This window comes from Strongylocentrotus purpuratus, unplaced genomic scaffold (assembly GCF_000002235.5).
Source record: "Strongylocentrotus purpuratus isolate Spur 01 unplaced genomic scaffold, Spur_5.0 spur5_scaffold_12, whole genome shotgun sequence".
NCBI lineage: Eukaryota > Metazoa > Echinodermata > Echinoidea > Camarodonta > Strongylocentrotidae > Strongylocentrotus > Strongylocentrotus purpuratus.
In genome coordinates this window covers 6,668,298-6,696,076 of record NW_022145597.1, presented here as the reverse complement: position 1 = coordinate 6,696,076, position 27,779 = coordinate 6,668,298, and the positions used below count along the sequence as shown (strand labels likewise).

Here is a 27,779-nt window from a genome sequence, read left to right as displayed (position 1 = left end):
CTCAAGTGTTGTCAATTTAAGGATTTTAGAGCTTATCAATGTTTTTAAAATTCCTAGCATCTAACAAAAATGGATGCAGTGTGTGCAGAAAATGTTGTTCTTTTTATTAATTATCTTGCATATTGCTTAGGGCTCTGAATCCAAAGTTATTGAGCCAAGCCACAAAATGTGGAATTATTTTTATGAAAGAGTTAATTAGTATTATTTACAAAACTTCAATGCAGTACACTGATGACAGAATGTCACTTCTCTAGAAGAATTAGTACCAATGTACCTGTATAGTTATGGAAGAAAATATTGAGTTCTGTCCGGAGTATGATAAAATACAAAAAGTACAAGAAACACCGATCATCCGTACACAAGGAAATTGTATAACGACTGTTTTACCGGTACTTATTATCATATCTTCAGTGTTGATATCATAATACTTTTTTCTTCATGATCATTATATACCGGTATTCATTGTTTTGAATGAAGGAATATATGCTATGCACTGTATGATGTTGCAATCATTGATGATCATGCAACTATTCATTTGCCAATCAAAAAGTTACATGTAGAACACAATAGATTTTTGGATATACAGCATTACTTAAAAGTAGACAAACTTGCTGGAATTCCCTCATTAAAACAGAAAGCAGTTTGGTAATTAACCTGAACTCATGACCCAGATTCACTCACACGAGAACAACCCACATTCCATCACAAGAAAAACCCTCTGTGGAAGTAGCTAATCTATCATCACGGTCACACCCACACTTTAGGTAATGAACTAGCTCCTTGGTAGTCAACAGCAATGTTCACACGGAAAACCTCATAGTTATCAACAACGATCCTCTAACAACGATGACAAGGGTTAACACGGAACCGTCGTAGTTTGCAAAACTTGTAGACTTTATCAACAACGATGAGGGTTCATCATGGATCAAACAAGGAGTATTCAAACTCAGTTTTAAACCACAAGCTAGGGAAAGTATTCATTTTAACTACAAACTGTGGTGTAATTTTGAACTGGTCGTTGCGTTAGCACGACACATAATTTTGAGCGAGGACCCCTGTTACTCATAATTATCGCTCCACTATTAGGATCCGTCGGGGTTTGTAACTTCAAGTTAACTTAAAGTAACATAACCACAAGTGTGTCCGCAAGTCCGTAACTACAAAATATCTTTAAAGTTTAAAACCATGACCTAAACTAATTCTTATGTTAATGATGATTCTAATGCCTTGCAAAACAAAATCTCATTTCAATTCTTTTTTATGCCAATAATGATGCTTTTGTGAGTATGTAAGTTTGATTTCATTTGTATTATTGTATCTTTGAATGTAAACCATGCTTACCTAATAAATCCTCTGATGAGGCAAAGAAAAAAAATGACCTAAACTTCAATTTACGGTAACCATCTGTCGTGTGAACCTCCCTGTAGGATAGTCAATTACAAGGGAAAGTCCCTGATTAGTCTATGACATTTTGGTGGTCAGTTTGTACTTCTTGTTTTTCTTGTCCTTAATTGTTTGACGTCGGGTCATCTTCATTCATCCTCTTTCTCTTTTCATTCTCTTTCATTTTCATCTGCATCTAATATTCCTTTGTTCTTTTATTGTCATTTGCTAATAGTCTGAATATATTGTCTTATCATGGAGATATAATTTAGTTAAAAGGTGATTACCGGTATAATGGCAGGTGAAAACACAATTTAAAACGAAACAAATTGCATAGATAGTTGAAGAGTCTAAAGTAAAGAATTTAGTTAGTATAGGAAGGGAACAATTGTTGCCGGAGCATGAGTTGCACAACTATGTTTGACAACAATAAACGAGCAGATTATGAGGAAATCTACACAATCATGGAACAAATTACTATTTCAACTTGTTTTAAACTTTTGGAGTGCATAGACAAATCTAATTTCATCAAGAAAACTTGCTCTGAATAGTGATTTGAAGGAGCAGGGAATGTTTAGAATTGTCTGGTCGGTGCCAGAAGGGCTGTAACTCAAGTTAAAGTTAACACCCTTCTGGCTTCAAACAGACAAAATATGAAATTAAATGGAACCCTCTTCTATTCATATCTAATATCATATCATATTCATAGTACTCCTTTTTATGCAAAGGCAATGTTTGACTCTTGTCTTTAATCAAAAGGAAGGCATTTTTGTTGGTATCTGTTAAAAAACTCCATTCACACGGTACATTAATATTATATTTTACAATGTACATAGACACAATAATTATCACAAATGGGGAAAAACGTATTTGAAAGATACATGGAAACAGTATATATACTTGCACAAGCATGTTTTTTTTTTTTTTTTATATTACTTCAAATAAGATTAAATGTTTAGAAAATGACAAACAGTGATGCATATTAAAACAATTTTGTGTTGATAATTTACCTGGTTGTGTAAACCAATTCCTTTAATAGCTATAAACGGGTGAACCATATGAAAAGTGAAACTAAAGATCATTAAATCAAGTGTTATAATAGCATTGTTATCTAATGTCAATTATATTCTGATTTTCATTTTCAAAACTGAAACATGAAAAATAATTAAACCAACCGGTAATGAACCTATACAATGACATCATTAAGGAAAACTCTACCCAACATGTCAAATAATTTAGATAATTTACTGATCACATGGTTATTAAGATGACTTTATCTAAAAGGTTGCTTGGAAAACCAACATTACCATGATATTACAACACAAAAAAAACCAAACTATATTCTGAAAATTGTCGGCAAATATTCCAGTACTGTTAGATAGTACGTATCCTATGTAATTCAGGAATCCAATTATTTTCTTCATTCTACCAATTCAATGCTATGTATCTCACTAAATTTGATTAATTCTTTTTACAAGAATATAAATCAGAGCAGGTTAACATTTGGAAGCTTTTATCTCCTCATACTCCCACACGAGCAAGTAATGAAAGAAAGAAAAACTCCCACAAAAGCAAATACCGGTAATACCCCCAAAATCACACAATAAATATCTATCTCCCTCCAAATATCTCTATTATTTGCACAACATAATTCACAATACATCTGATGAGTCTGCTGTGAGATGTATTCAAGTTTACAAGGGGGTTTAAGGTAATAACCAAATAATTTGCTGAATGTATTAAAGAATATACATAGACATCAATATGAATTATTGCAGAACATGTGACAAATCTCCTTCATAATCTATTTCACGGTAGCATATATTGCAATAATTGCATGTTTATTAAGGGAAATACCCATTTGGTGATTACCAGTATGTGATAAAATAACATATTTGCCAAAATATCACATGCCTATAACCAAACTGTGGCTTATAATCCAGTCACACTCCTGCTAACCACAGCTGGCAATTGCACCTGTAATATGATCTAATATGGGAGATTTGACATCAATTATCAAAAATTTGCAAGATATTGTGCAATTATAGAATGTCATGAGTACATTACATAAGAACTATTTCAGGTATTGATTTCAAAATAGTTTTTTTTTAATCGACTATGATGTTGTATGTCTATCTGTATTTATTCTATCAATTCCTTTACCACAGAAAATTCCAAATGAAAGCATCAAATAAGCTTTTATTTGGACTAATTTTGTTGTTTTAACTTTTTACATATCATAGATCGATTCTTAAACTTTGCAGAATTCAATGCCCTGATTCCAGTGTAGATGCTACCTAGTAATTATTGTAATATTATCCTTTAATGAGCTAACCATATTCTATAATTCTACAAACAAAATCATACACCTGTAATGTAAAAGAATTTTTTCAATTACGCTATCATGCTGTATGAAAGTGATTGATATTAAATTCGATAAGAGTAATAATGATACTTATTCTTTAGGAAAAATTATGTTATGATTTTTTTTTTTAATGAACAGAGACAAATGGGAGAGCACCTCTTAGGATTCATTACAGAGTTGCCAATTTGTGTTTGATTGATTGAAACTTTAAAAATACACAAACCTTTTTTTAAATACACCATATCAGTTTCAGTTTTAGCGGGGATGCCCTTTACACAACCCGGTCAGTGGTCATATGATGAAAAAACACGTGCCTACTAATCCTCTTTCGTATCTAATTCTTGTATTTTTCCCGGTCAATAGGATTAAAATGGTAATTTAAAAAAAGAGAAAGAAAATCTGCTTTCTTATTCTCTGTGGCGTGTAGGCTATCCATAGTCAGGCTATCCATAGTCAGACAATAGGCCCATTTACACAACCCAAACACCATTTTTGTTTTAAATCATCAATAACTTGGACCGCCATTTACACCAATGAAGAAAAACATCTGTGTTTGCCAATTCATATTTCATACAGCAGCTGTGCTATATAAGTTGATCTAATTATTATGGTCAGTCATCAAAAGAAAATCAAAGAGGCAACTATTAGAAGAGAGACTAAAAGCGTGTGAAGGTAGGATAATCTTCCCCACTAACACAAAAAGAATAAAAAAGCTCACACATTAAATTTCATCTTTCCCAGAACCCGGCCACCCTATGCTGTTGCTGTGACACACTTGTTTTCAGGAGCATTTACATATTCTGTTTAGTAGTACTGTTAAAGATAAGGACCAGTTATGGTCATGCGATTGCATTGTGAAAGAAACGTTGTGGAATCGATCCGAAAAGGTTGATCATCTAGCATTTAAGTATTGGTGTGTGCTGCAAGGTTCTGTAATCATCAAAATGATAAGAAATTTGGCCCAGTCTTGGTAGAGTTACAAGCACTATACACAGAAAGATGTATATGGGACTACGCACACGTGCGTGACACGTGCATTATATCTATCATGTCCAAATAGATAAACTAATTTACCTACATGTATATCAATTAGTAGGCGGTTTCCCGGCAAATTTTTTATCATCATGTATCAGTCAAAACATATTCTTTCACATGATTGGTAATAAGAGCTTCCATTTCATTTTTTGAGAGGGGGCGTTTCCAAAACTGGTCTTTACCTTTAAGTAGTACTGTTAAGTACTATATTACAAGCTCCTACAAATTCTAAGACTTTTGACCTTGTTACATACGTGCAAAGTTTCTAACAAGGTTGGGGACGGATTCAATAGTGCTACAGAATAGCTCTATACAGATTTAAAGTCTTTTAACCTTGTTACATACAAGCAAACGTTTCTAACCAGATCATTAAAATACACATAGAAAAATCACAACACAAGGGCCTATTTTCACTGCAGGAAAACCATTTCGAAAAACTATTGGGGTTTTCTACAACTTACACTACTAGAACAAACCCATCAAAAAACGTCAGTGCTTGGTAAAACTCGTTTTGGTGAGTATTGCGCATGCACAACAAAATAACCCCATACAGATTTACGACCTTTGACCTTCTTACATCCACGCAAACTTTTCTAACCAGATCATCGAGATACACTTTAAAAAAATCACAAAACAGGGCCGATATTTAATACAATGCAGAAAAATCAATTTGAAAAACTTTTATGTTTTCTAACCCCCATTTACACTACTACAAAAAACAAACATTTAAGAACGTTGGAGTTTGCTAATTTTATTTTTTTCTGCAATTGTTTCATTCAGATATGAAACGGTAAACTGTTTTGTTTTTTTAAACAACGTGTAAATGTATGGCAACTGCGTGCAACATAGCCTTGAAGGGCCTGTGCGTAATGTAGCTCTGTATTCTACTACACATAAATGCGATTGTGAAGTGTAATAAACTTAAACCATTATAAAACATAATAATTATTGATATAAAATGTACACACCAAAACATCACCGCTTAACACTTCATAAATCTATCTAATCGAGGCTTTATTTTGAAGCACATTACATTTATGTTATCCCAAAAAATTCCATGGATCATTGCATCATCATTTAATGAATCCTTTAGTTTCTTTTTAAAAAGTCAGACCACAGGAAATTCCAGTACCACAGAAAATTCCAGTACCACATGCCATATTTAATGTTATAAATCTTCGCAAACTTAAGGCTTCTGGAAAACAGACAGCAGGAAATTCCTGCATTGGACATCTGATGAAATCTTCTAGCCATTAAAACATGATCGTAAAGACTTCCGAAAAATCAACCGAAACCGATTTTTTAAAAAAGCCTTGAGATTCCTGTGATGTAAGAAGAAAAACTTTTCATTTCAGATTATTACACTGGTGCAGTATGGAAAATAAAAGTAGTCTAAAACAAGGTATTGAAGCAATACAAACCCCACAGACATGTCACGATTGAGTTCTTTAAGTCTCTCACACCCCCATTCAGACTACCATAATCCTTTCAATACCTACCCCCTGTCCACACACAACATTTTCCGTGACTAATCATGATTAGCTATACCGTTTCGCGATAGTGATACCGTTTCGCGATAGTTTTACGACCAAAATTGTAGGTGTGGACGCTCACTAACGATACGTCGTATAACGAAACTAGTCTAACGAAACGCAGGTTTGGGCATCGTTTCGAACTGAAACTCGATAAAGAATCACGCCTAATCACGGAAAATGTTGTGTGTGGACAGGGGGAGTGTAACTAGTGTAACTAACTGGGCGGGGCTTAACGTGACCTCGAGCGAAATGAGACCAGACCTCTTATCACTATCGCGAAACTCTATAAAGAATCACGGAAAATGTTGTGTGTGGACAGGGGGCATTTTATACGATGATTCTTTAGTGACGACGTTTCTTGTGTGTGGACATCCTGGAATTTATACGATGATTCTTTATACGACGTATCGTTATAGAGTTTCGGGATAAATTGTTTTGTGTGTGGACACGCTGAGAGTTGTATACAATTATATAGTACAGTCAAACCCCAGGGTCAAACCTGCCTATAGCCGCTAGCGACAACCAAAGGGAAACACAAAAAGTGGCCTTTGTAGACAGGTTCCTTTAGTACATGATTCAATGAGAAACCATTTCCAAGGGAAACAACAAATGTGGCCTTTGTAGACAGGTGGTCTTTGTAGACAGGTTCCTTTAGTACATGTTTCAATGAGAAACCATTTCCAAGGGAAACAACAAATGTGGCCTTTGTAGACAGGTTCCTTTAGTACGTGATTCAATGAGAAACCATTTCCAAGGGAAACAACAAATGTGGCCTTTGTAGACAGGTGGTCACTAAAGCAGGGTCGACTGTAATTACATTTTTTCTAGTGTAAACATCATATCATGAAATTTTTTAGCATTGTTTTGAACGTAAAAAATCTATAGTCAGGCTCCCACTGTCATCTGAACGTTGTATTGTATGAAAATCATATAACTGGACGACGCTTATCGAGAGCACGTACCGATGAGAAGCCAGCTGTCATAACAATGGACCTTTCACAATTAGTTTCTTTATACATGTTTTCTAGTCTCTATGCTCTTTTGCTATATGATTGTTCTTTATATTATATGACATTTTTTATACATGTTTCCTATACACTTCCTGAAGTGTGAACAGACTATTAACCATTCAAAGGGTTCAAATTGAAAGGAAACCTCTCACAAAAGATATCCTCTAAGCATGGACAAAGCATTAAGACCTTGTATATATGACATCACTAAGCTGATATTCATCATCATCATCATTGAAGGATGAATTTTAAAGATGAAATTTGAGTTTTTGTCAAGAGATAACACCGTGAAAGAAACTGTAAGAAACAACAGGGAAAAGTTGATCATGACGTGCATCACAATTATTGCATGCTGTGATGTTTTGGAATTATCAAAATGTCAGGAGAAGAAATGAACTTGGTCTTTCCGAAAACTACATACCCCTTCACAAAGAAGTGGGTATATAGGACTACACGTACACGAAGCATGAATGTTTGGTCCAATACTTCAGCCATTTATTGTCATATTCCGATTATGAAACCTTGAAAGGATTTGAAGAGACATTCTCTTCAGGAGACATTCCTCCTACAATGTTCTTCCCAATTGACTTAAAGCCCATCTGTACTAGTTTACAGAAGGAATTAGACCACCCTGCAAGGTCACTGACAGGTGGTTATCTCATTAAATCAGCTCTCACTTAACATAAGAAAGAGGGGATCATGGGGGACCAATGTTCTCCGATTAGGCATTGTTTGCTATACAGAGGGCGCAAGTAGCTATAAGTAGTGCAGTGGGGCTTTAAAAGAATTACAAAACTCACAAGATATATTTTCCCAGGACCAGAACACGACTTTCTCTTTAAATTGAATGAAATTGATGGATGAGGACACATCTATGAAGGTCTACATTCCAGGGTTGAGGAATACAATGGTATTTGAGAGGGCTGTTATTGACAGAATTGTGTCAAATCAATGCAATGAAATCTGTTGACAGAAATTTAGGTAGCTAGCCTTTTTTCAACTTAATTATTTTGAAGGTGTCTCTAGGAACTGTAACGCCATGAGGAATGATGATGCAAGAGCATGACGAAAGAGTTCAAAGAACATAATTTCAACTAGGCTCAGTAAAATTATTTAAGATTCAAGCGAGCTTTCTGCATTTTACATGTATGCACATGCATGATTTCATGAAACGATGAAACCACATGTTTTCTGGAATGATTTTCACTAAGGATATGACATTCTTTCTAATAGCACTGCTGGTAAATACTACACCAACTGTAAATAAAAGTTCAAAACTCATAAACAAGAGGTCCGTCGATCTTTAAATGCTCACCTGAGCCGATGAAAGTATGGGCCTTGCAATAAGGGACCTAGCTCCGTCCCCTTTGCTCCAGGAACATAGGAATTATTGGAACAGTAGGGCAATTTAGGGGTGATGCCCCAAAGTTCCCTGCGGGGGCAGGTATCCCATTCATCAAACTTTAGGTCTTCTTGACATAGTAATGATTCCTTACAATGTTTAGCCAGATTCCATACCAACACTTTGATATGAAATCAGATCTACACTTCACGATCTATCAGAATATGAAATAATGTATAAGGGTAGCCAGGCATTTTAAAGAGATATCCTTAATTTTGGAACAATTAAAAAAAACATTTTAAGACCTTTTATAAGATGACAGACAAAAAACCCTGGCAACTAAAGGTTTCATTATATCGTCCTTGTTTTCACGAAGTGATGGTAGTGAGGAAAATCGTAACGCAAAGTGAATGCAATTTTTTTTCACTACCGTCACTTCGTGAAAACAGCGACGATATTACAAACCGACATGTCACCCTACAAGTCCCATTTTAAAAACAATATTTTACACAACATACATGAATAATTGTACCAAACATCTTCTGTATTGTACACACACATTTCAACAGCTCCTTGGATACAATTTTTAATGAAGCCATATATATTGTGGAATATTTCTTGCACAGGAAATGGTTGGCTTCCTCAGCACTGCTGGTTATACACAAATACACTTTGGGCGACCTTCCACGCAAGCCGCCGTAAGTGGCGCTACAGTTGGGGGGCAGCTGGGGGGCTTCTGGATAGCACCTGAATGGGAAAGTTGAATGAGCGAGAGCTCGTTCGTACTTAGGCCCGCATCTACTGGCGGTGTGGTGAGAGTGCCTCCGTACCGTAAGATCGAACTCACAACTCTGCTCCAGCTAGCTAAAATTCCTTGAATTATTTATATTCTAACTCTAAATCATTCCGTCTCTCACTCTCTTCAATTCAATAAAATCATCTGCATGTTAACATACACGATAATGAATATGTGGGACACCGTTACAACGGCGTCTCCCAAACTTCGATTGCCGAAAACGCACGCAAAACTCGCCAATGACGGACATCATCTACCCATTCATCCATCGTAAATGAAATAAATTTAGACAAAATGAAGTTGAAATGTCCGAAAGCGGCAAGGAATAATAAGTGGTTTGTCTGTGAGAAAGCAATGATCGTTGCATGCAAGATGAAAGCGCAAGCTGATAGAAGCCCCCCAGCGTGTAATGATAAACGTAGAGGGCTCACATCCATGAAAATTCGCCCGTATCGGTGTATACACTACACCCACTATCAATCAAAAGACAAAAGTCCACTCTCTTGAAGTAATAATATGTTGATGTTTTTCCCCAGACTATCCAAGACTAACCCCCACATGTATTTTTCAGAAAATTGCTTAATATCTCTTCTTTTGTAATATTTTATTCCAGAAAAGAAGTGGGGCAAAGTACCTGGACTTCTAGAGATGTATAGTATTAAAAAGGGAGATTTAATTATAATGACTATAGATTACAGTTTCTCTCTCTTCCTTTATTATCTTGAGATCCCTACCACTCACATCAAACAATGCATATCATAAACCATGGACCTGGTATCTAATATCTATGTCAGTTCTTTGAAATAAAAACTTGATGAAACAAAAACCAACATGATAAAGTTTTGTCTTCATTTCTAAACAGGAACAGATGAACCAAAGCTACAAGAACGTGTACAATGTATGAAGGCTACAGACTTGTCCATATTATTGTCGTCAAAACCTAAATTTACTCAACACCAGTAGTGGTACCCATTGCAAAAATCTGATTCAGCGATTACTTCAGCGACAATTGCCCTGGTGAGAATTGCTCTGGACTTGATGTCAATAAAAGTACATGTATAAATACAACGTAAAGCATTAGGGAATGCGCTCAGACATTGTCCCATATTGGCATCAATGTATTTAACAAAAATATTTACATGTTCTTGGGGTGTTTCACAAAGACTAAGATCAACTTTAAGTTGGACTTAACTTTGGTAGACCATTCATGCCACTGTTTGCTCTCACCATTTACTGGCATCGGTCTCTCAAAGGAAGTACAAATAATGGTCACAAATCTACAGAATTTACATTTTTGATAATTCATTATAATATTGAAGGAAAAAATATTATCTAAAGATCATAATGGTGAGAGCAACCAGTGGCATAAATGGCCTCCCATAGTTAAGTCCAACTAAAAGTCGATCTTAGTCTTTGTGAAACACTCCCCAGGTACCAGTAATCCCCCAATATAATTTGTTTACATAATTACACACTCCAAGAACTCAAGGATATCTAAAATCGATTGTTTAGAACCCTGCTGTACTCAGAATCAAAGTGATATGTAATAAATAGGATTATTGATTTATGTTAAAAGGGAAACCCTTTCAAGACAAATGACCCATGGTGAATGGTCAGTACAAGTGGTCAGTATCCTTGCTGTCTGGAAAACTGTGAATACCCTGACAAAGGAAATAGCCTTTAAATAGGTTTGTAGGTCACTTGGGTTGGTCAATCAAAAAATTATACAAGTCACTGGCTATGTTCACACAAGACCATCATAGTTGTAAACTTTAAAGGAAACCAAAACCTTCATACTAAGTTACTTTTATTGTAAAGTTTAAGATATTTGAAAAATATCAGTGAAAATTTGAACAAAATTGGGCAAGGAATAAGGAAGTAAGAGCTTTTTGAAATGACTAGTCACTAGAGGGCGGTATTCAATTTGATGACATCATCTGTTGACAACTCTCCATGCCTTTTGTACATCAAATTTCATGTTTTTCCTTCTTTCTTGTGATTGAGATAATGTACTCCCCTGAAAGCAAGATATAGAATGCAAAATGATATTCTACTTCACATGTTATGAAGTCGGATCTAGAACACAAATAAATACAAAGAAAACAACAAAATTGTGAAATTTTATGTACTGAAGGCATGGAGAGTTGTTCACAGATGATGTCATCAAATTGAATACCACCCTCTAGTGACTCGTCATTTCAAAAAGCTCTAACTTTCTTATTCCTTGCCCGATTTTGTTCAAATTTTCACTGATTTTCTTCAAATCTTTTAAACTTTACAATAAAAGTAACTTAGTATGAAGGTTTTGGTTTCCTTTAACTTTGCGAAATATCAAAGTTTTAAACAACGAGGGTTCTTAAAGGACCAAAACAACGCTCGTGGTCAAAATTTAAACTACAAGCCAGGCAAGCTGTCATTAGGCCTATCCTCATCAGCTCGAGTTTACTAAATAACCCAGCTATTTTAACTATCCTGATTGCAAATTAATCAATTAATTTGCGTTTTCATCAGCCCGCAATTGCAATTAGAGGGGGTATTTGGTCGAGAAAACATCCTGAGAAACCTTGGTCTTGTTTCCAAAATATTAATGAAATAGCAGGCTTAATATCTGCGCCTGTCTGCGCTAGTTTGTGATGAGTGTATTGGTCTGGTGGAGACACAATTTAGAGCTTATATCTCGAGTCTGAAAATAGTGGTTTATTTGGCAAACTCAAGCTGATGAAGACAGGCCTTTTGTGTTAGCCCTCCCTCCCTCCCTGCTCATGTTTATCACTTTAACCATTTTAAATCTTTAAAAGCCCACTGCACTACTTGTAGCTACTTGCGCCCTCTATATAACAAACAATGCCTAATCGGTGACCATTGGTCCCCCATGATCCTCTTTTTCTTATGTTAACTGAGAGCTGAGTTGATGAGATAACCACCTGTCCAGTGACCTTGCAGAGCACTCTAATCCCTCCCGTAAACTACGGCAGATAAGCTTTAAAACGTTTAAAATCTTGAGTAAACTCTAGTTTCATAACCATAAGTGTGTCTGCATGGTCCATAACCTCAAAGTGTAAAACCACAAGCTTGACTTTAAGTTGATAGACTCTGATGTGAACCTATCTAATGATTATAGGCCGAGGTGGGTGTTGTGGTCAAGTGGGTGTTGTGGTCAACTGGACCAGTGTTTGTACTATCAACCACAAGGTGAAAGGTTAAAATTCCACTTGCAGCACTAATGTCCTTTAGCAAGACATTAATCTTTATTTGCCACACTAGACCCAGGTGCAGTAAGTGGGTATGTGGTGTTTATGAGGCACTGAGAGCTATACATGTAGTTGCTGGAGCTAAAGCTGTCATAATATCCTGAATTCCTTTGGAAGCTCACATCTTCCTTCAGACATTTAAATGCTAAATTTATTGGAGGAGCTCGCGCCTTTGAATGTTTTTTGAAACAGATATATGGCGCCATACAAATGCTGTTCATCATCATCATCATCATCATCAACTACAACAAGGAGGAGGTGTGGCCCAATTGGATCATCATCTGGCTCTCATGTATGACTGTCGTCATGCCCCTGGCTTCGAGTCCCGGGGCAGACAGATATGCAAAATGCTTGTTGCCGCATTGGCTGTACAAGCCGGCTGCTCCCCTCTGTTCTCGATGTAGGCTCTGGTTCAGGGGAAAACACTCCGTTCCTCAACCAAGACCTAGAGCATTAACTTGGAGTCACATCTTAAGCATGTTATAACACACTACACTTCTCGCAAAGAGTAGGGTGTAAACTTTGTGTTGAGTGTGCCTACGTACAAAACTGGTAATCTTTCTATGAATCTTTGTGATAGGCTGCATAGCCCTTTGAAGATTAACAATAGAAGAAGAGAAGAAGCCAAACCATGACCTTCCCTTAGCACTATGACCAAGGAATACCTGCTACGATGTCACCAATAACCATGACAACTGCAAAAACAGTTTTTTGTGTCTTGGCGCTTGATCGGATATGGGACTAACGATGTATTCACGCAAACAGGAAGAACCCTTCACAAGGGGGTATGGAAGTAGCGGGAAACTATCCGTAAACAAGTGCTGCTACGTATTAGTGACAAATACAGAAAAGAGCCCCTCGGCAGCTATGACATCACTAACCACAAAGACGTAACTTCTTGGAAATACTCTTAGGTAGAGCCCCCCCCCCCCCAGACTTTCCCTCCCTCCCTCTCTCTCTCTCTCTCTCTCTCTCTCTCTCTCTCATAAAACAGGCTTTAACAAATTTTTCAACACTTAAATGTTTGGAATGGTATATAGAGCTAATTCTTTGCTTCGTGACAATTTACATTAACCTACAATTAAATTAAATTATCATAATATAGTTGGGAAAATTCAGGAATCGATAAGATAAGTTTTTCACAATTTTTATCACCAATAATGGTTTGTTTTCACTCAAAAAAAACTCACTCAAAAAAGATTATCTTTAATTGTATATCTAGCATTGAAGTCACTACCTTAGCACCACTTTCTCTCATCAGAACAATGTTACCAAGTTACTACATTTCAGCTGCAAATTCTGATGCAATTACTGGTAGAAAGTAGAGCATAAACTTGAATTGGAGAGGTAATAAACTAATAAGACCGGATCTACAAATGTTATGGCTTCCTAAATTATCATTTCTGCATACCAGTATTATTATCATTATTTTTTTTTATTAAGCCAATCATAAAAGCACAATACAATGACATTTTGACAGATCATGCAATACATAAACAATACAAGAGGGAAAAGGGAGGGAGCAACGTGTGGGCCAGGGCTCACAAAAATGACATTCAACACTATTACCGGTAGGCATGGCTCTTGCTGGTAGTGTCTCCTTCAATGTCAGTCAACTTAAAGCAGGCAATTAATTGACATGGGTCTATTTCATGAAAAAGGTTGAATCTTCGAGGTACTAAACAAAATGTGAGCGAGATTGGTCAAAGTTTTATGGGCAGCAACACAGCGTACTATGTTTCTAGAAAAGATGAGTTAGATAATCAGGGCAACTTCAAAACAAAACAGTTACAGATCTTTGCTAAACCAACTATTGGAGCATTTAAACTGTAAGCAAAAACCATAGTTTTTCCCATATTCTGGTATTTCACCAACAAAACAGCATAATATATTTCTAGAAAAGATGAGTTAAATAATCAGGGCAAGTTCTATACAGATGACTGCAAAAACAACTATTTGGGCATTTAAACTGTTGAGGTGTTGTGGTCGAGCGGATACGTCGCCGGACTGCCGATCACAAGGTCCGCGGTTCGAGTCCCGCCGCTGCACTAATGTCCTTTGGCAAGACATTGATCTACATTTGCCACACTCCACCCAGGTGAAGTAAATGGGTACCTGGTAGGAATTTATTCCTTGAAACGCAGCGCGCGTAACAGCTGCACTGCTAAAGCCAGGGTAATTATGCTGCATTATTGTAGAGCGCTTAGAGACTTCTGACAAAGTAAGTGTTAGGCGCTATATAAGCACTGTAATTATTATTATTATTATTAAACTGTAAGCAAAAACCATAGTTTTTCTCATATTCTGGTATTTCTTTGTTAGGCAACTGCCCACAAACACGATATAAAACCAGAATAAAACAAAACCACCCCTGGAGTGTAGTTTCTTGACGCAAGCTGAAAACTTCGTCAGTTTTTACAGTGGAAATGCTCACTCTCAAATCGATGGTGAGTTATTCCAGTTTTTACTCATGTGAATCTCCTCACTTCTGTGCTATTGCTTGCAGAGTAGTGACAAGTGGCTTATGCACACAACTCGCACAAAAAAACCCAACAGAATTAACTAACACTGAGGTTTTTTTTGTTTTACATGAAGAATTAAAAGTGTTTTGAATTGATGCAAAATTCATATCATTGTGAAGGAGAAGTCTTACTGATCAAATATAACAACTTCTCTCTTCAAAATATGTAATCATCTCTCAAAAAATGTTAATTTTGAGATCCAGACTTTCTGTCATCCGCAGTCCTCCGTAAAGCGTCAAGATTTGAGACGTCACATGCCAGACACAGCTAGCCACAAAGCATTTTACACCTTTCCATGATACTACCTATATGATTTTTCAGCAAATTATTCATGCTTTTCACGAATTTGTCCATTAAAATCAGTTGTTGTGAATTTTCTTTGGGTAACTTCTTTTTTAAAAAAATCCAGTAGTGTAAATGATATTTTTAAAAAAGATGGGGTTTTTAAATTGGTTTTGGTTCAATGAAAATTGGTCTAAAGCAGTAAATTGTGTGTAAAACACAAGTGAATTTCATTTGAAAGGGGAAACCCAACCCGACATTCAAGAGGTTTAAGGAAAGCAGAGAAAGCAGAAAAATTTGACAAACGGACAAGTGAAAGGTTGAAGAAAGTAAGTTATGGATTTTAAAAATTGAAATAATTAAATTCAAATCATTGTGCCCTGCAAAATGTCATAAATTCAATTTGTCTTGATTCTAAATGTAAACTTTTGTTCGATATGCGCCTATAATTATGTTCCTTGGTTTGATTTTGATATTCAATAAAGTGATGAAATAAAAAATAAAAAATAACATCATTGGAAAATTTTGTTGAAAAATTGCATGTACTTGTACCTGCAATAAATATGTATAAATATAGGTCACTTTCTTAGAGAATACAAAAGAGAGTAATTAAAACATGGATCCTTATAAAGAGACATCATTAAATAATAAGAGCGTATCTGAATACATCATGGCACCACTAACCCTAAATAATTCTTGATTATTGCTGGTATTTTTTCTCTACTTCACAATGTCAAATAAAAGCAGGCAATTAATTTGACACGCATGATTCTCACGAAAAGGTTGAATCTTTGAGAAACTGAAAGGAAATCGGTCCTAAGTTTTATTTTAACATAAATTTGCAATACTGATGAATAAAGAATAAAATCTTGGTATCAAACAAAAATGAATTTTTCTCCTCAATGTCAAATAAAAGCAGGCAATTAATTTGACACGCGTGTATCTCATGAAAAGGTTGAATCTTTGAGAACTGAGAAGATAAAGAGATATAAATCGGTCCAAAGTTTTATGGCCAACTTTCACAGAACATGAATTTGCAATGCTGATGAAGAAATCAATCATGGTATCAAACTCTTCATCAGCTTGAGTTTGCCAAATAACCCGCCATTTTAACTATCCCGATCGCAAATTAGCCAGTTAATTTGTGTCTTCATCAGCCCTAGGGCCTGCAGTTGCAATTAGCGGGATATTTGGTTCAGAAAATATGAGAAATCTTGGTAATTGGTTTCCAAAATATCCCGCCTTTTCCCAAATAGCGGGCTAATCTACGCCCGTCTGAGCTTGTTTGTGATGAGCGTATCGGTCTGGTGAAGACGCAACAGTATCCAGAGTCTGAAAATAGCGGGTTATTTGGTAAACTCGAGCTGATGAAAACAGGCCTATTGATTACTTTTTTTTGACACTTCCCAATATTTTAAAATTTACAATATAGATTTCCACAAGATGCTCCAACTTGTTATTGGAAATTATCTTAATTTGTTGAAGCTTTGTAGCGTACACGATCTGCAGCATATTTTCACAAGATCATTTGGAGGGGGGGGGGGGGGGGGAGGTGATTGTCCAGGGGGTAATTGTCCTGATAAGCACTAGCACATCGACTTGGTTTCAAACCAGGGACCTCTCTGTTATGAGACCATTGCCAGTAGAGCAGTTGTCTCATAATCAGGCCTCTTTAAATATCTTTGACAATCGTTATGTTTAATAATCCATCTCCTTATCAGTGAATATACTGGTAGTACCATCAATAGTTACATCAAAAGTCGAGGGCAAGTCTCGATGACATATTTTTATCTTGTTATGAAAAATAAATGCAAGGCTAGGAAAAGACAAGAGATACATATCAACAAAAACATGTCCATATTAGCTGGTACATGTATATCATGAATGGATGAAAAGGAGGGTAGAAAAATATGATCTTGAAAAAAAATAACTATACAATGAGCTTTGGGTGACTGAGTCTCGATGAGGACATATTTTTATCTTGTTGTAAAAATAAATGCAAGGCTAGGAATGGACAAGAGATACATGTCAACAAAAACATTTCCATATTTATAGCTGGTACATATCCTGAATGGATGAAAAGGAGGGTAGCAAAATATGATCTTGAAAAAAAATAACTATTCAATGAGCTTTGCTTTTGAAGTGTTTTGTGGTCTAGTGGATAAGTCACCTGACTGTAGAGTTCAAGGTGAAAGATTTGAGTAAATGTAGCATCACTAACATCCTTTGGAAAGACATTAATCTACAATTGCCATCCTCAACCCAGGGGAAGTTAATGTGTACCTGCCAGGAATTTCTTCCTTAGAATACTACAGTGCTGTAGTAGGAGCTGCAACAAAGCTGGGGTAAAAATACTGTGCAATATGCAAGAATCCATGATCATCCTGGTAAACAATGCAAATTCCCATTGAATGTAGTTTTATTTAAAGGCCCACTGCACTACTTGTAGCTACTTGCGCCCTCTATATAACATACAATGCCTAATCGGTGACCATTGGTCCCCCATGATCCTCTTTTTCCTATGTTAACTGAGAGCTGAGTTGATGAGATAACCACCTGTCCAGTGACCTTGCGGAGCGGTCTAATCCCTCCTGTAAACTACGGCAGATAAGCTTTAAGAGTATGAAAACAGGTAGAAAGACTTTCCCCCTGTCCACACACAACATTTTCCGTGACTAATCATGATTAGCTATACCGTTTCGCGATAGTGATACCGTTTCGCGATAGTTTTACGACCAAAATTGTAGGTGTGGACGCTCACTAACGATACGTCGTATAACGAAACTAGTCTAACGAAACGCAGGTTTGGGCATCGTTTCGAACTGAAACTCGATAAAGAATCACGCCTAATCACGGAAAATGTTGTGTGTGGACAGGGGGAGTGTAACTAGTGTAACTAACTGGGCGGGGCTTAACGTGACCTCGAACGAAATGAGACCAGACCTCTTATCACTATCGCGAAACTCTATAAAGAATCACGGAAAATGTTGTGTGTGGACAGGGGGCATTTTATACGATGATTCTTTAGTGACGACGTTTCTTGTGTGTGGACATCCTGGAATTTATACGATGATTCTTTATACGACGTATCGTTATAGAGTTTCGGGATAAATTGTTTTGTGTGTGGACACGCTGTTTAAGCTCTTGAATTTCTGTAATAGAATATGTCGTACAAGCAGAATACTAAAATGATACCATGGAATCAACTGGAAAGCTTGTGGATTGAACAGAAATGATTTCCCAATGACAAACTTTACAGTTATCAACTTAATTATTCATGCCCTTACCAAGTTTTGTCATTTTGTAAGTATGTGAAAAATTGACTTGGATTTATGTTTCTTGAGAATAGGATATATCAAAACTTTGATCTAAAAGTATTCAACAAAGGGCTTAATACAATCAGTCCACCTTTCATTTTTTGTCACGAAAACAATCAAACAGCATATTTACAATTTACTTTAGATGTTTAACTGTATATGTGAGAGTTTTGACACTATAAAACATTATCATAGAAGAATGATTTTTTTGTTTAAAAAATTATAAGAAATAAAAGTGTTTAGTGTGATTAGTGTGCGAACTTATGATATGGAGTAGTTTTCTCAACTTTATTGTTTGTACCGGAAGCCTATTTTATTGGAAACTATTGCATATATCGTAAGTTTAAACAACATTTTCTTCAGATTGGTGGCCACTTACTTCCTAGACTAATAATTCATGCAGTCCAAGCTACTGGTTCTCGTGTCTTGCAGTTTTGAGATTATCTGAACAGTAGCTCTACTTTCCAGCCTATTAAGCTACTTAACCCACTTGCGTCGTTCCTTGTTACCAATGTGACTATAGCAGACAGGTGGTTTTACTATACAGGTGTTAAAGCAGGTTTGACTGTATGACATAACACAGAAACAAACAGTACTATCCCTCATCATCTGCTAATTAAACAAATATACAAATACAAATAATAAAAAAAGGTTTGAGATTGCAGACTACAATATACAGGTAGGTGAACTATAGTTCAGGACTACATAAATGGTTCATCTCAAAACACAAGAGGGAGCTATTACATGAAAATATGCTCAAGTAGGGTCTCTGGCATACCACTTGCAGTAAGTGGCATGAATAAAGCTATGCAACTGTCATACATGGTGATCTTATAGATGAGATCATTTCCTGAGGTTGTCTATGGCATAGCACCAGCTATTGAGAACATTATATTCTGTATAAAAGCAAATGTAGATTGGGGAGGAAGGGTGTTATGGAGGCACGGGACTTACTCATCATTGTACGGCGATCAGGGACCCATTTCACGAGGCCTTTTTTCAATGACAAATGACTAAAATCAGTGACAAATCTGCTGATAACCAATCAGAAGCAAGGATTTCAGTAGCTTATAACAAAACTGTCATTTGTCACTGATGACAAGTTTTGTGAAATCAAACAAAACTTACACTGAATATTCAATATACAATGTGCAATATTGTATGTAAGTCAATGTTATGTTTCAAAATATATATAAGTTGATTTGGGAGCAACATGTGAGGGCTCACATGCCTCTGGGTAATAGTGTTGAATTTCACTTTTGTGAGCCCTGGCCCACACATTGCTCCCTCCCTTTTCCTCTTGTATTGTTTATGTATTGCATGATCTGTCAAAATGTATTTGTATTGTGCTTTTATGATTGGCCTAATAAATAATAATAATAATAATAATAATATTCGAGATTACAAATAAATGACATGTGCCAAACAATTTTGGAAGAAAATGTATACTGGCTGAGTAATGAGCATAGAAAGACAAGGAAATCAAGGTAGTACTAGCCCCGACACCATGTGTGTTGTCCCATATATAGCTTTCTGTGTACAGTGTTTGTTACTTTACCAAGACTCTGCCAAATTTATTATGATTTTGATGACTCCAGAACTTTGCAGTGCACACCAATACTTGCATGCTACATGATAAACTGTTTCTGATCCATTCCACACCTTTTCTTTCACAATGCAATCGCATTAGCAGAACTCACCTTTATCTTTAAATTAGGTATAATCTGTAGTGTTGTTACCTGGAGTTAGAGTTGGGAATCCAACTCATTTTAGAAGATGTCTGTGCAGCATTTGCAAAAGCATACATAAATGCGTCATACTATCGATCCAGGCATCCCGAAAAAGAGAGAGATAGGAGTACTTACATCAAGTTCAGGTATGATGCCCCCAGTCCTCCAACCATTCTTCAAGCAAGGCTCCACGAGATCACTGTATACATGGTCTCCAAAATACAGCACACCGGAACCGTGCCAGTTTGTTAGTTTGGTAAACTGCTCAACGTTGCCCTAAAAATAAATAAATATACAGTGATTATGAGGGTACAGTTGCAGGGAGAATGGTATTTGTAAAGAAATTCATCAGTTTGTATGCATTATGAACAATTTATTGAAACAGACAAACTGTCCTTCTATTTTAGGATATCTCAGATATTTTGATATGTCAGAACAGTAGCAGGCGCGATAGCTCAGTGGTAGAGCAGTAGTCTCGTATCCGGGAAGTCCTGGCTTAGAAACCAAGTCGATGCGCTAGTGCCCTTTGGTGAGGCATTAATCCTCATTATTAAGTCTTTTGGGTGAGGACCTACAGTCGTCGGTCCCCTGGTTGCTTAATTACAAGCATACACTTGCTTTCTTTGCAGTCAGGTAAAACAAACAGACAAACAATACAAATATGTGTCTAATTAAATTATTCAAGAATCCTAATAATGGAATGTTGATAATATGCTGGCTGGCCAATGCCTATAAATAGAATAACCCCTAAAATGGAAACGGCCTTTGACTGACTTTTACTGGAAAATGAGGAATGCTTATCAAAATGATTTTGAAAGTCCAGCATGGTCTCGCTGCTGAAAATTTCTGTTGACTACCCCCCTCCCCCTAGTCCTCACCACCCCCTTCTCCCACTTATCACAGTGAAAGTCTATATCAAACATAGGAATAATATTGTAACTAAAAAAGAAAAGAACTAATGAACTGATCAAGGACTTGAACTGCTTTGTAACTCACCTCAACATAAATCTTTCCTTTCTTAAGCTCCGTTACTTGAGCCCAAGAGGGTGTCCCCGTCTTTCTGTAGATTGATCTGAAAGGTCTGCAAGGGAGAAAATAAAGAACAAATACATACATTAGAATCCTACTAATGAAATGTTGATAATATGCTGGCTGGCCAATGCCTATAACAGAATAACCCCTAAAATAGAGGCGTTATACATGTAGCTCAGTTGGTAGAGCAACTTGGTCTCGTAATCCGGCGACCCGGGTTCAAAACCAAGGCGATGCACTAGTGCCCTTTGGTAAGGCATTTATAATCCTCACTACCAGGTCCCTCGGAGAGGACTTAAAGCTGTCGGTCCTTTGGTTGTTTACCTACAAGCATTTATGCTTTCTTAGCAGTCAGGTAAAATAACCACCACCACCCACCCTACATTACAGGAGCGTGACGTGACGGACATGTGCGCTATATAAGAAGCCACCATTATTATTATTATTATTATTATTATTATGAATCTGTTTTTTGTTATTCTACCAGGAAGCTACCAGACACCAAGCCTTTAAATCAGTAGAACAATCAGTCTTATTGTTAGAGACAGAGACTCCCTGACAGCAATAAATTGAAAATAAATTTACTTTCTATTTCTTGACTTAATAATGGGATTTTCTAAATTATTGAGTCTCTTGCTCTCAGATCCTGGTTAGTGATAAAGCCCCTCTAAAGTGTTGGGAGCCCTAAAATGTTGTGATTTTTAAAACAAATGTGATTGAAGTTGAATATTCATGAAAGAATACAAAATTTAGGTTTCCTGCATACAACAGAAAACTCAAATTACGGTTTCTTTTGTCAACATTTGTCTTCAAACACATTTTCTGGGGGAAATCTTTGCAGAAGCGCGTCATAAATGACTCTTTCACATTATGATACAATTTAAGTGAAATTCTGCAGTCAAATTTTTCGTGAATTTGGGGCTCCCAACACTTGAGAGGGGCTTTAAGCCCTGCCACAAGAACCAGAAAATGACTTGAGTTGTTCTTCTTGACATCAATGTGGTCCTATGAAAACATTTTCTTCGTCAACGACATCTTCGAGCGAATTGCCGCCTCGCTCAGTACAACTACGGAAGAAAACTTCCAACGATCTATTCCCTATGTATGCTAATTGAATATTTAACTGTTACCCTTGACCAAACACTAAGCCTAAGCTTATCCCTAACCATAAATCTTATCTAAATCCAGTTGCACCCCTTTCCCAACCCTAATTTAAAATCAGATAACAACCCTAATCTAAAACCTAAGTAAAACTCTGACCTTAATCTTTAAATTTGATGAATAATTGTCACCAGCATAATTTGTTAGATCACTGTCAAGCATAGAATCCATCAGAGCCATCCATACACAGAGTTTTGCCAACCCGGTTCAAGTTGGACACAACATGGCGACTACTGCTTTGTTGGGTAAGCACAAAATAAAAGAATATACGCCATATTATGACCCAGTGAAACCAAGTTGGCCAAACTCTGTGTATAGATGGCTCTGGAATGCATTATTGAACAGCGCCCCCGTATAAAATTCATAGTACTTTTGTCAACATACCTTGTAGTATCGCTGAAGAACTGTGGCTTTCTCGCCTGAGTTACGATGATATCGAAGAGATTAGCCCAGTCTGGTCCGATTAGGTGGGACATACCACTGTTCCTGTATGAACAAATTGACAAAATTGCGCTTTAGATTATATTTTAAAGGTAGTGTATCCCTTTTGCAGCAAACATCATATTATGTAGAACTTTGCAGGAATTAAGAATATGTCACGTATGTCCTATCTGTGAAATTTAAACGTCAGCAGTGTCCTAGTATTCAAATTATGCAAGGAAACCTGTTTACTTTCTAGACTTCACTACCACACCCTATTGAGTGAGTGACCGACTTCTTTTTTTCTATGGTAATGACATAACTAAAATGAGCCATAAAGGGTACATGAGTATATGTCTACATCAATAACCCACTTCTTGTAATGGCCAAAATTAAACTGATTGAATTTTTGTACAGCCATTCAGTATAAAGGTCTGAAAATCAGACTATTCAATTAAACGACCGTGATCGCTAAATTCGATTCGACAGCTAACAGTCAAGATATATAATAATATTACTAATATATCTTCTTTACCCAGGGTAGCCTCATCAGTATTAATACTGTTCTCCCGGATGGCCCTGCTATCATATCATTACCCTGGCTTTAACCAAGCTACCATGAAAAGGCGCTCAAGCATTCAAGGAATTTCTTCCTACCGGGTACCCATTTACCCCACCTGGGTGGAGTGTGGCAAATGTAGATTAATATCTTGCCAAATGATATTAGTGCCGCATTTCTTCGAAACAAAAGGGATTGGAGGAGGATTACAGGGTCTTAGACTTACACAAAAGCAAATTCTGAGTTGGTGATGAGGAAGAGTTGTTTGCCCGCATCATGTAGCCTCTGAAGTAGCTCTGGTATACCAGTATCCATCTGCAGATACTCATCTGTCATGGTAACATACAAAGAAATTATTACAATGTCGAACCTGTAATATCTGATCTGTGTATTCCATATACTTTTTTGTTCATGACCACTGACATGCCAGTATGGTATCTGGAAATACTCCATGTCACAGGAAATAATTAAACTGAATTTTATAAATTGTTAAGTTGAAGGATGTTCAATTTCATTTGGAGTATTAAAGTTTAATGATATCTCTATCTACTAGAGGAGGGGAATTGGGTCAGTTGGAAAAGGTTTGGGCCCGTTGAACCAAAGATCGTGGGTTCAACTCCAACCCAGGCGGATGACTGAAGTTTTATAGATGCAGGCTATGTTACAGTGGAAAACACTCCATTCCCAGGATAAGATGTTCATTGGATGCCTTGTGTAGTGGAGAGTCACCATCTCTGTGCGTTAAGAACCCACTGCACTATTCGTATAAGAGTAGGGGATAACCCCAGTGTAGTGGTCCACCTGCACACCCCAATCAGTTATACAGGATGGACAGACTAAGGGGTTACAATGATTCAGTTGGCTTTCCCCCTCCTAGGCACAGTTGATGCCAAATACTGGTACTTCATAATGATAATAATAATAATAATAATAATAATAATAATAATAATAATAATAATAATATATGAATTATTACTAATAATCAAGACTTACGGACATTGTTAGCAACTTCTGTGTGCATTGAACCTGATTGGTGCACTTCTTTGACTGCATTCTAAAATATAACAAGTAAAAAGTCTTTCAAACATCAATGTGGCAATAATAATAATATTCCGCTTTCATATAGCGCCCAACACATCGATACAACAATGTGTCTAAGCACTTTACAGATATATTATTACCCCAGTCATCGGATTCAGGCTTACCCGCACACAATGTATGCACATTCTCCTAGGTTCCTATAGTTGTAAATTATCTTGCATCTAAAGAAATGTCCTGCTTGTAATAATGACTTGATTAGACATCCCTTGTTATCTGATACAATTCCAATTTGCATTTTTACTTACTGGCTTCACTTAAATAACTTTACATATTTGCTGACATCACTAAGTAATCATCCTTAATTATAGAATACTTTAAATAATTATATAGTATTACATCAATTGCGTGTTTTTTTTCTTCTTTTTCTCATTCCTTTTTTTTCATGAGCCGTATAGTTCCATATTATCATATCAGTCTTTCTTTAAACTCATTAAAAAAAATTATGATTTGCGATTAGAAAGGGCACTCATTTCCTTTTTTGCCTACATATTTTCACTTCAATTACATAACATCATATTACACCAAACTCCCCAAGTATGTAGTTAAATAGCTATTATTTCACTAGTATGTTATTCTATTATTGTTTGTGTATCTAAATGTTATAATTGCTTAAAGGAACTCATTCCTGCCAGGTAACAATTTACTTCACCTGGGTGGAGAAGGGCAAACATAGATTAATGTCTTGCCAACGGACATAAGTGCTGTGACAGGGATTCAAACCCTGTACCTTATTGTTTCACAGTCCAGAGACTTAGCCACTGGACCGCAACACCTCTTCAAGTTGAAGAAAAGAGTTGTATTTTACTCTGCAGACAATTTGCAAAGAAATCATTGGACTTTCACAAATAAAAATATATCCCATTTATACTTACATGGATATCATGAAAGAGGTATTCGGGATCGTAGTCAAATCCACGCGTTCTTAAGTACTGAAATAAAGGGGAAAAAAGAGGGATAAATAATTAATTGCAAACGGTTCTGGTAGTGAGCAGCCAAAAGCAACACGTATATCTCTTAAGAAATAAAGGTTGACATTTTTAAATTTTACCAACCCGTTGTCTCAATAATTCTTATGTTATATTAAAGTTGCTCATGCATGGGTATATAGAGGGCAGAACATCAACGATACACGGGAGCGTAATACCTGTTGGCTCAGTGTTATGTAGTGATTGCCAAGTTGCCTACTTTACAAATGACTATACACCAACTCATGAACATCTTTATTTAACATTCAAGGAAAACTAACAGTACATCAAAAGGTCCATTGTCAACATTTCAAGAATTGTTTTGACATATTTGTCTGAAGAATGATGATCATAATGTACTTTACAAGAAAATGTGTACATAAGACCACACAAACATGTGGCATGAAAGAATATGTTCAAAACATTTTAGTTTTTTTCTTGTAATATTTCATTTGAAGAGCCATCCTTTCCAAGGGGACATTTTTTTCTAAGATATTCCTCAACACTATCATAAAATGAATGAAAAAGCTCACAAATTATTTTTTCACCTTTCCCAGAACTTAACCTTCTGTTTTTAGTCAACATACCTCAATAACGTTGACAAGGAGACACATCTCGGCGGTGGCAAACATATCCATCAACTGACGTAGACCTTTCTCCTAGAGAACATCAAACATACAAAAAACAGTTCAAATTTTTCATGTATCAGTATTCCTAACTAAACCTAGTTTTGATGTTAAACACAATCATATGAAGTATTGTACTCGTAAGCTCACATCCAGTTCTTGTATTCAATTTATTTGATATTGTGTAACAATTTGATTGTAGCAAGCACATAGATATTCATTTATTAATAAACCACTCAATTTGTTTACTCTACATAAGCTCACGGTGTGAATCATTTCTATCGTTGAAATGGATTGATTTTTATACTTGTATTTAAAATCCAACAATTCGGTTGCAATATATAAATGAATAAATATCAAAAAATATTATTCTCTTGGATGTTAAGGCCATATGGACATAAGAGTATGGTTACTTTACAGATGCAGTCAAACCTGTCTATAGCGACCGCCCCCAAAATGGTCTTTGTAGACATGATCTTTTAGTAAATGTTTCAATGAGAAACCATTTTCAAGGGAAACAAAAAATGTGGTCTTTGTAGACAGGTGGTCACTAAAGTAGATTTGACTGTACTTGAAAAATGGTCAATGATACCTTTTCATACTATCCTTTCCTCGGTCATGCTTATTTTATTCCACGGTGGAAGTTTAGAGGTTTAGACCGTGATTGCTTGACTTAGGGTCTCAAGATGCAAGTGATAAATCAATCTTGTACACTCTCATACTCACATAGCCATGCATGCTGCGATCAACGATCATTTCGTCAGGTATATGAGTTCCACCGTACATCTCTATCACTTCTTCATTACTGACTGCCTGCAATCCCCTGTGAAGAGATAATAATTATTATCAAAATATGTACGTTGATCATCAAATATCACTGTAGAGCAGCTGCTGCATCTATAAAGTGCATGCTCCGTAATAGGCTTTATTTGTAATGTAACCAAATGTAATGCATTTGTCTTTGTGAAGTGCCTCAATGCAAATTATTTCATTCACCTGTTATGAATAGATATATCTTAAAGATAAAGACCAGTTATGGTCATGCGATTGCATTGTGAAAGAAACGTTGTGGAATCGATCAGAAAAGGTTGATCATCTAGCATCTAGCATCTGCAAGGTTCTGGAATCATCAAAATGATAAGAAATTTGGCCCATTCTTCGTAAAGTTACAAGCACTATACACCGGAAGATGTATATGGGACTACCCTATATCTCTCACAGACCATGAGAGAAACAAATTTACCAAATATATGAATTAGTAGGCGGTTTCCCGGCAAATTTTTTATCATCATGTATTAGTCAAAACATATTCTTTCACATGATTGGTAATGAGAGCTTCCATTTCAT

General features: G+C 36.3%; 1 protein-coding gene across 1 annotated transcript in view; it reads right to left on the bottom strand.

Moving 5' to 3' along the window:
* LOC753908 (5'-nucleotidase domain-containing protein 3) overlaps nucleotides 1–27,779 on the bottom strand; it is a 39,156-nt gene that overhangs the window by 3,845 nt on the left and 7,532 nt on the right. The window contains exons 5-12 of the mRNA XM_030981715.1: nucleotides 27,159–27,255; nucleotides 26,394–26,465; nucleotides 25,714–25,770; nucleotides 24,734–24,794; nucleotides 23,967–24,069; nucleotides 23,146–23,247; nucleotides 21,565–21,649; nucleotides 20,704–20,844 (exon numbers count right to left, since the gene is read on the bottom strand). Coding sequence (XP_030837575.1) covers nucleotides 20,704–20,844; nucleotides 21,565–21,649; nucleotides 23,146–23,247; nucleotides 23,967–24,069; nucleotides 24,734–24,794; nucleotides 25,714–25,770; nucleotides 26,394–26,465; nucleotides 27,159–27,255 — 718 coding nt within the window. The remainder of the gene's footprint in view (nucleotides 1–20,703; nucleotides 20,845–21,564; nucleotides 21,650–23,145; nucleotides 23,248–23,966; nucleotides 24,070–24,733; nucleotides 24,795–25,713; nucleotides 25,771–26,393; nucleotides 26,466–27,158; nucleotides 27,256–27,779) is intronic.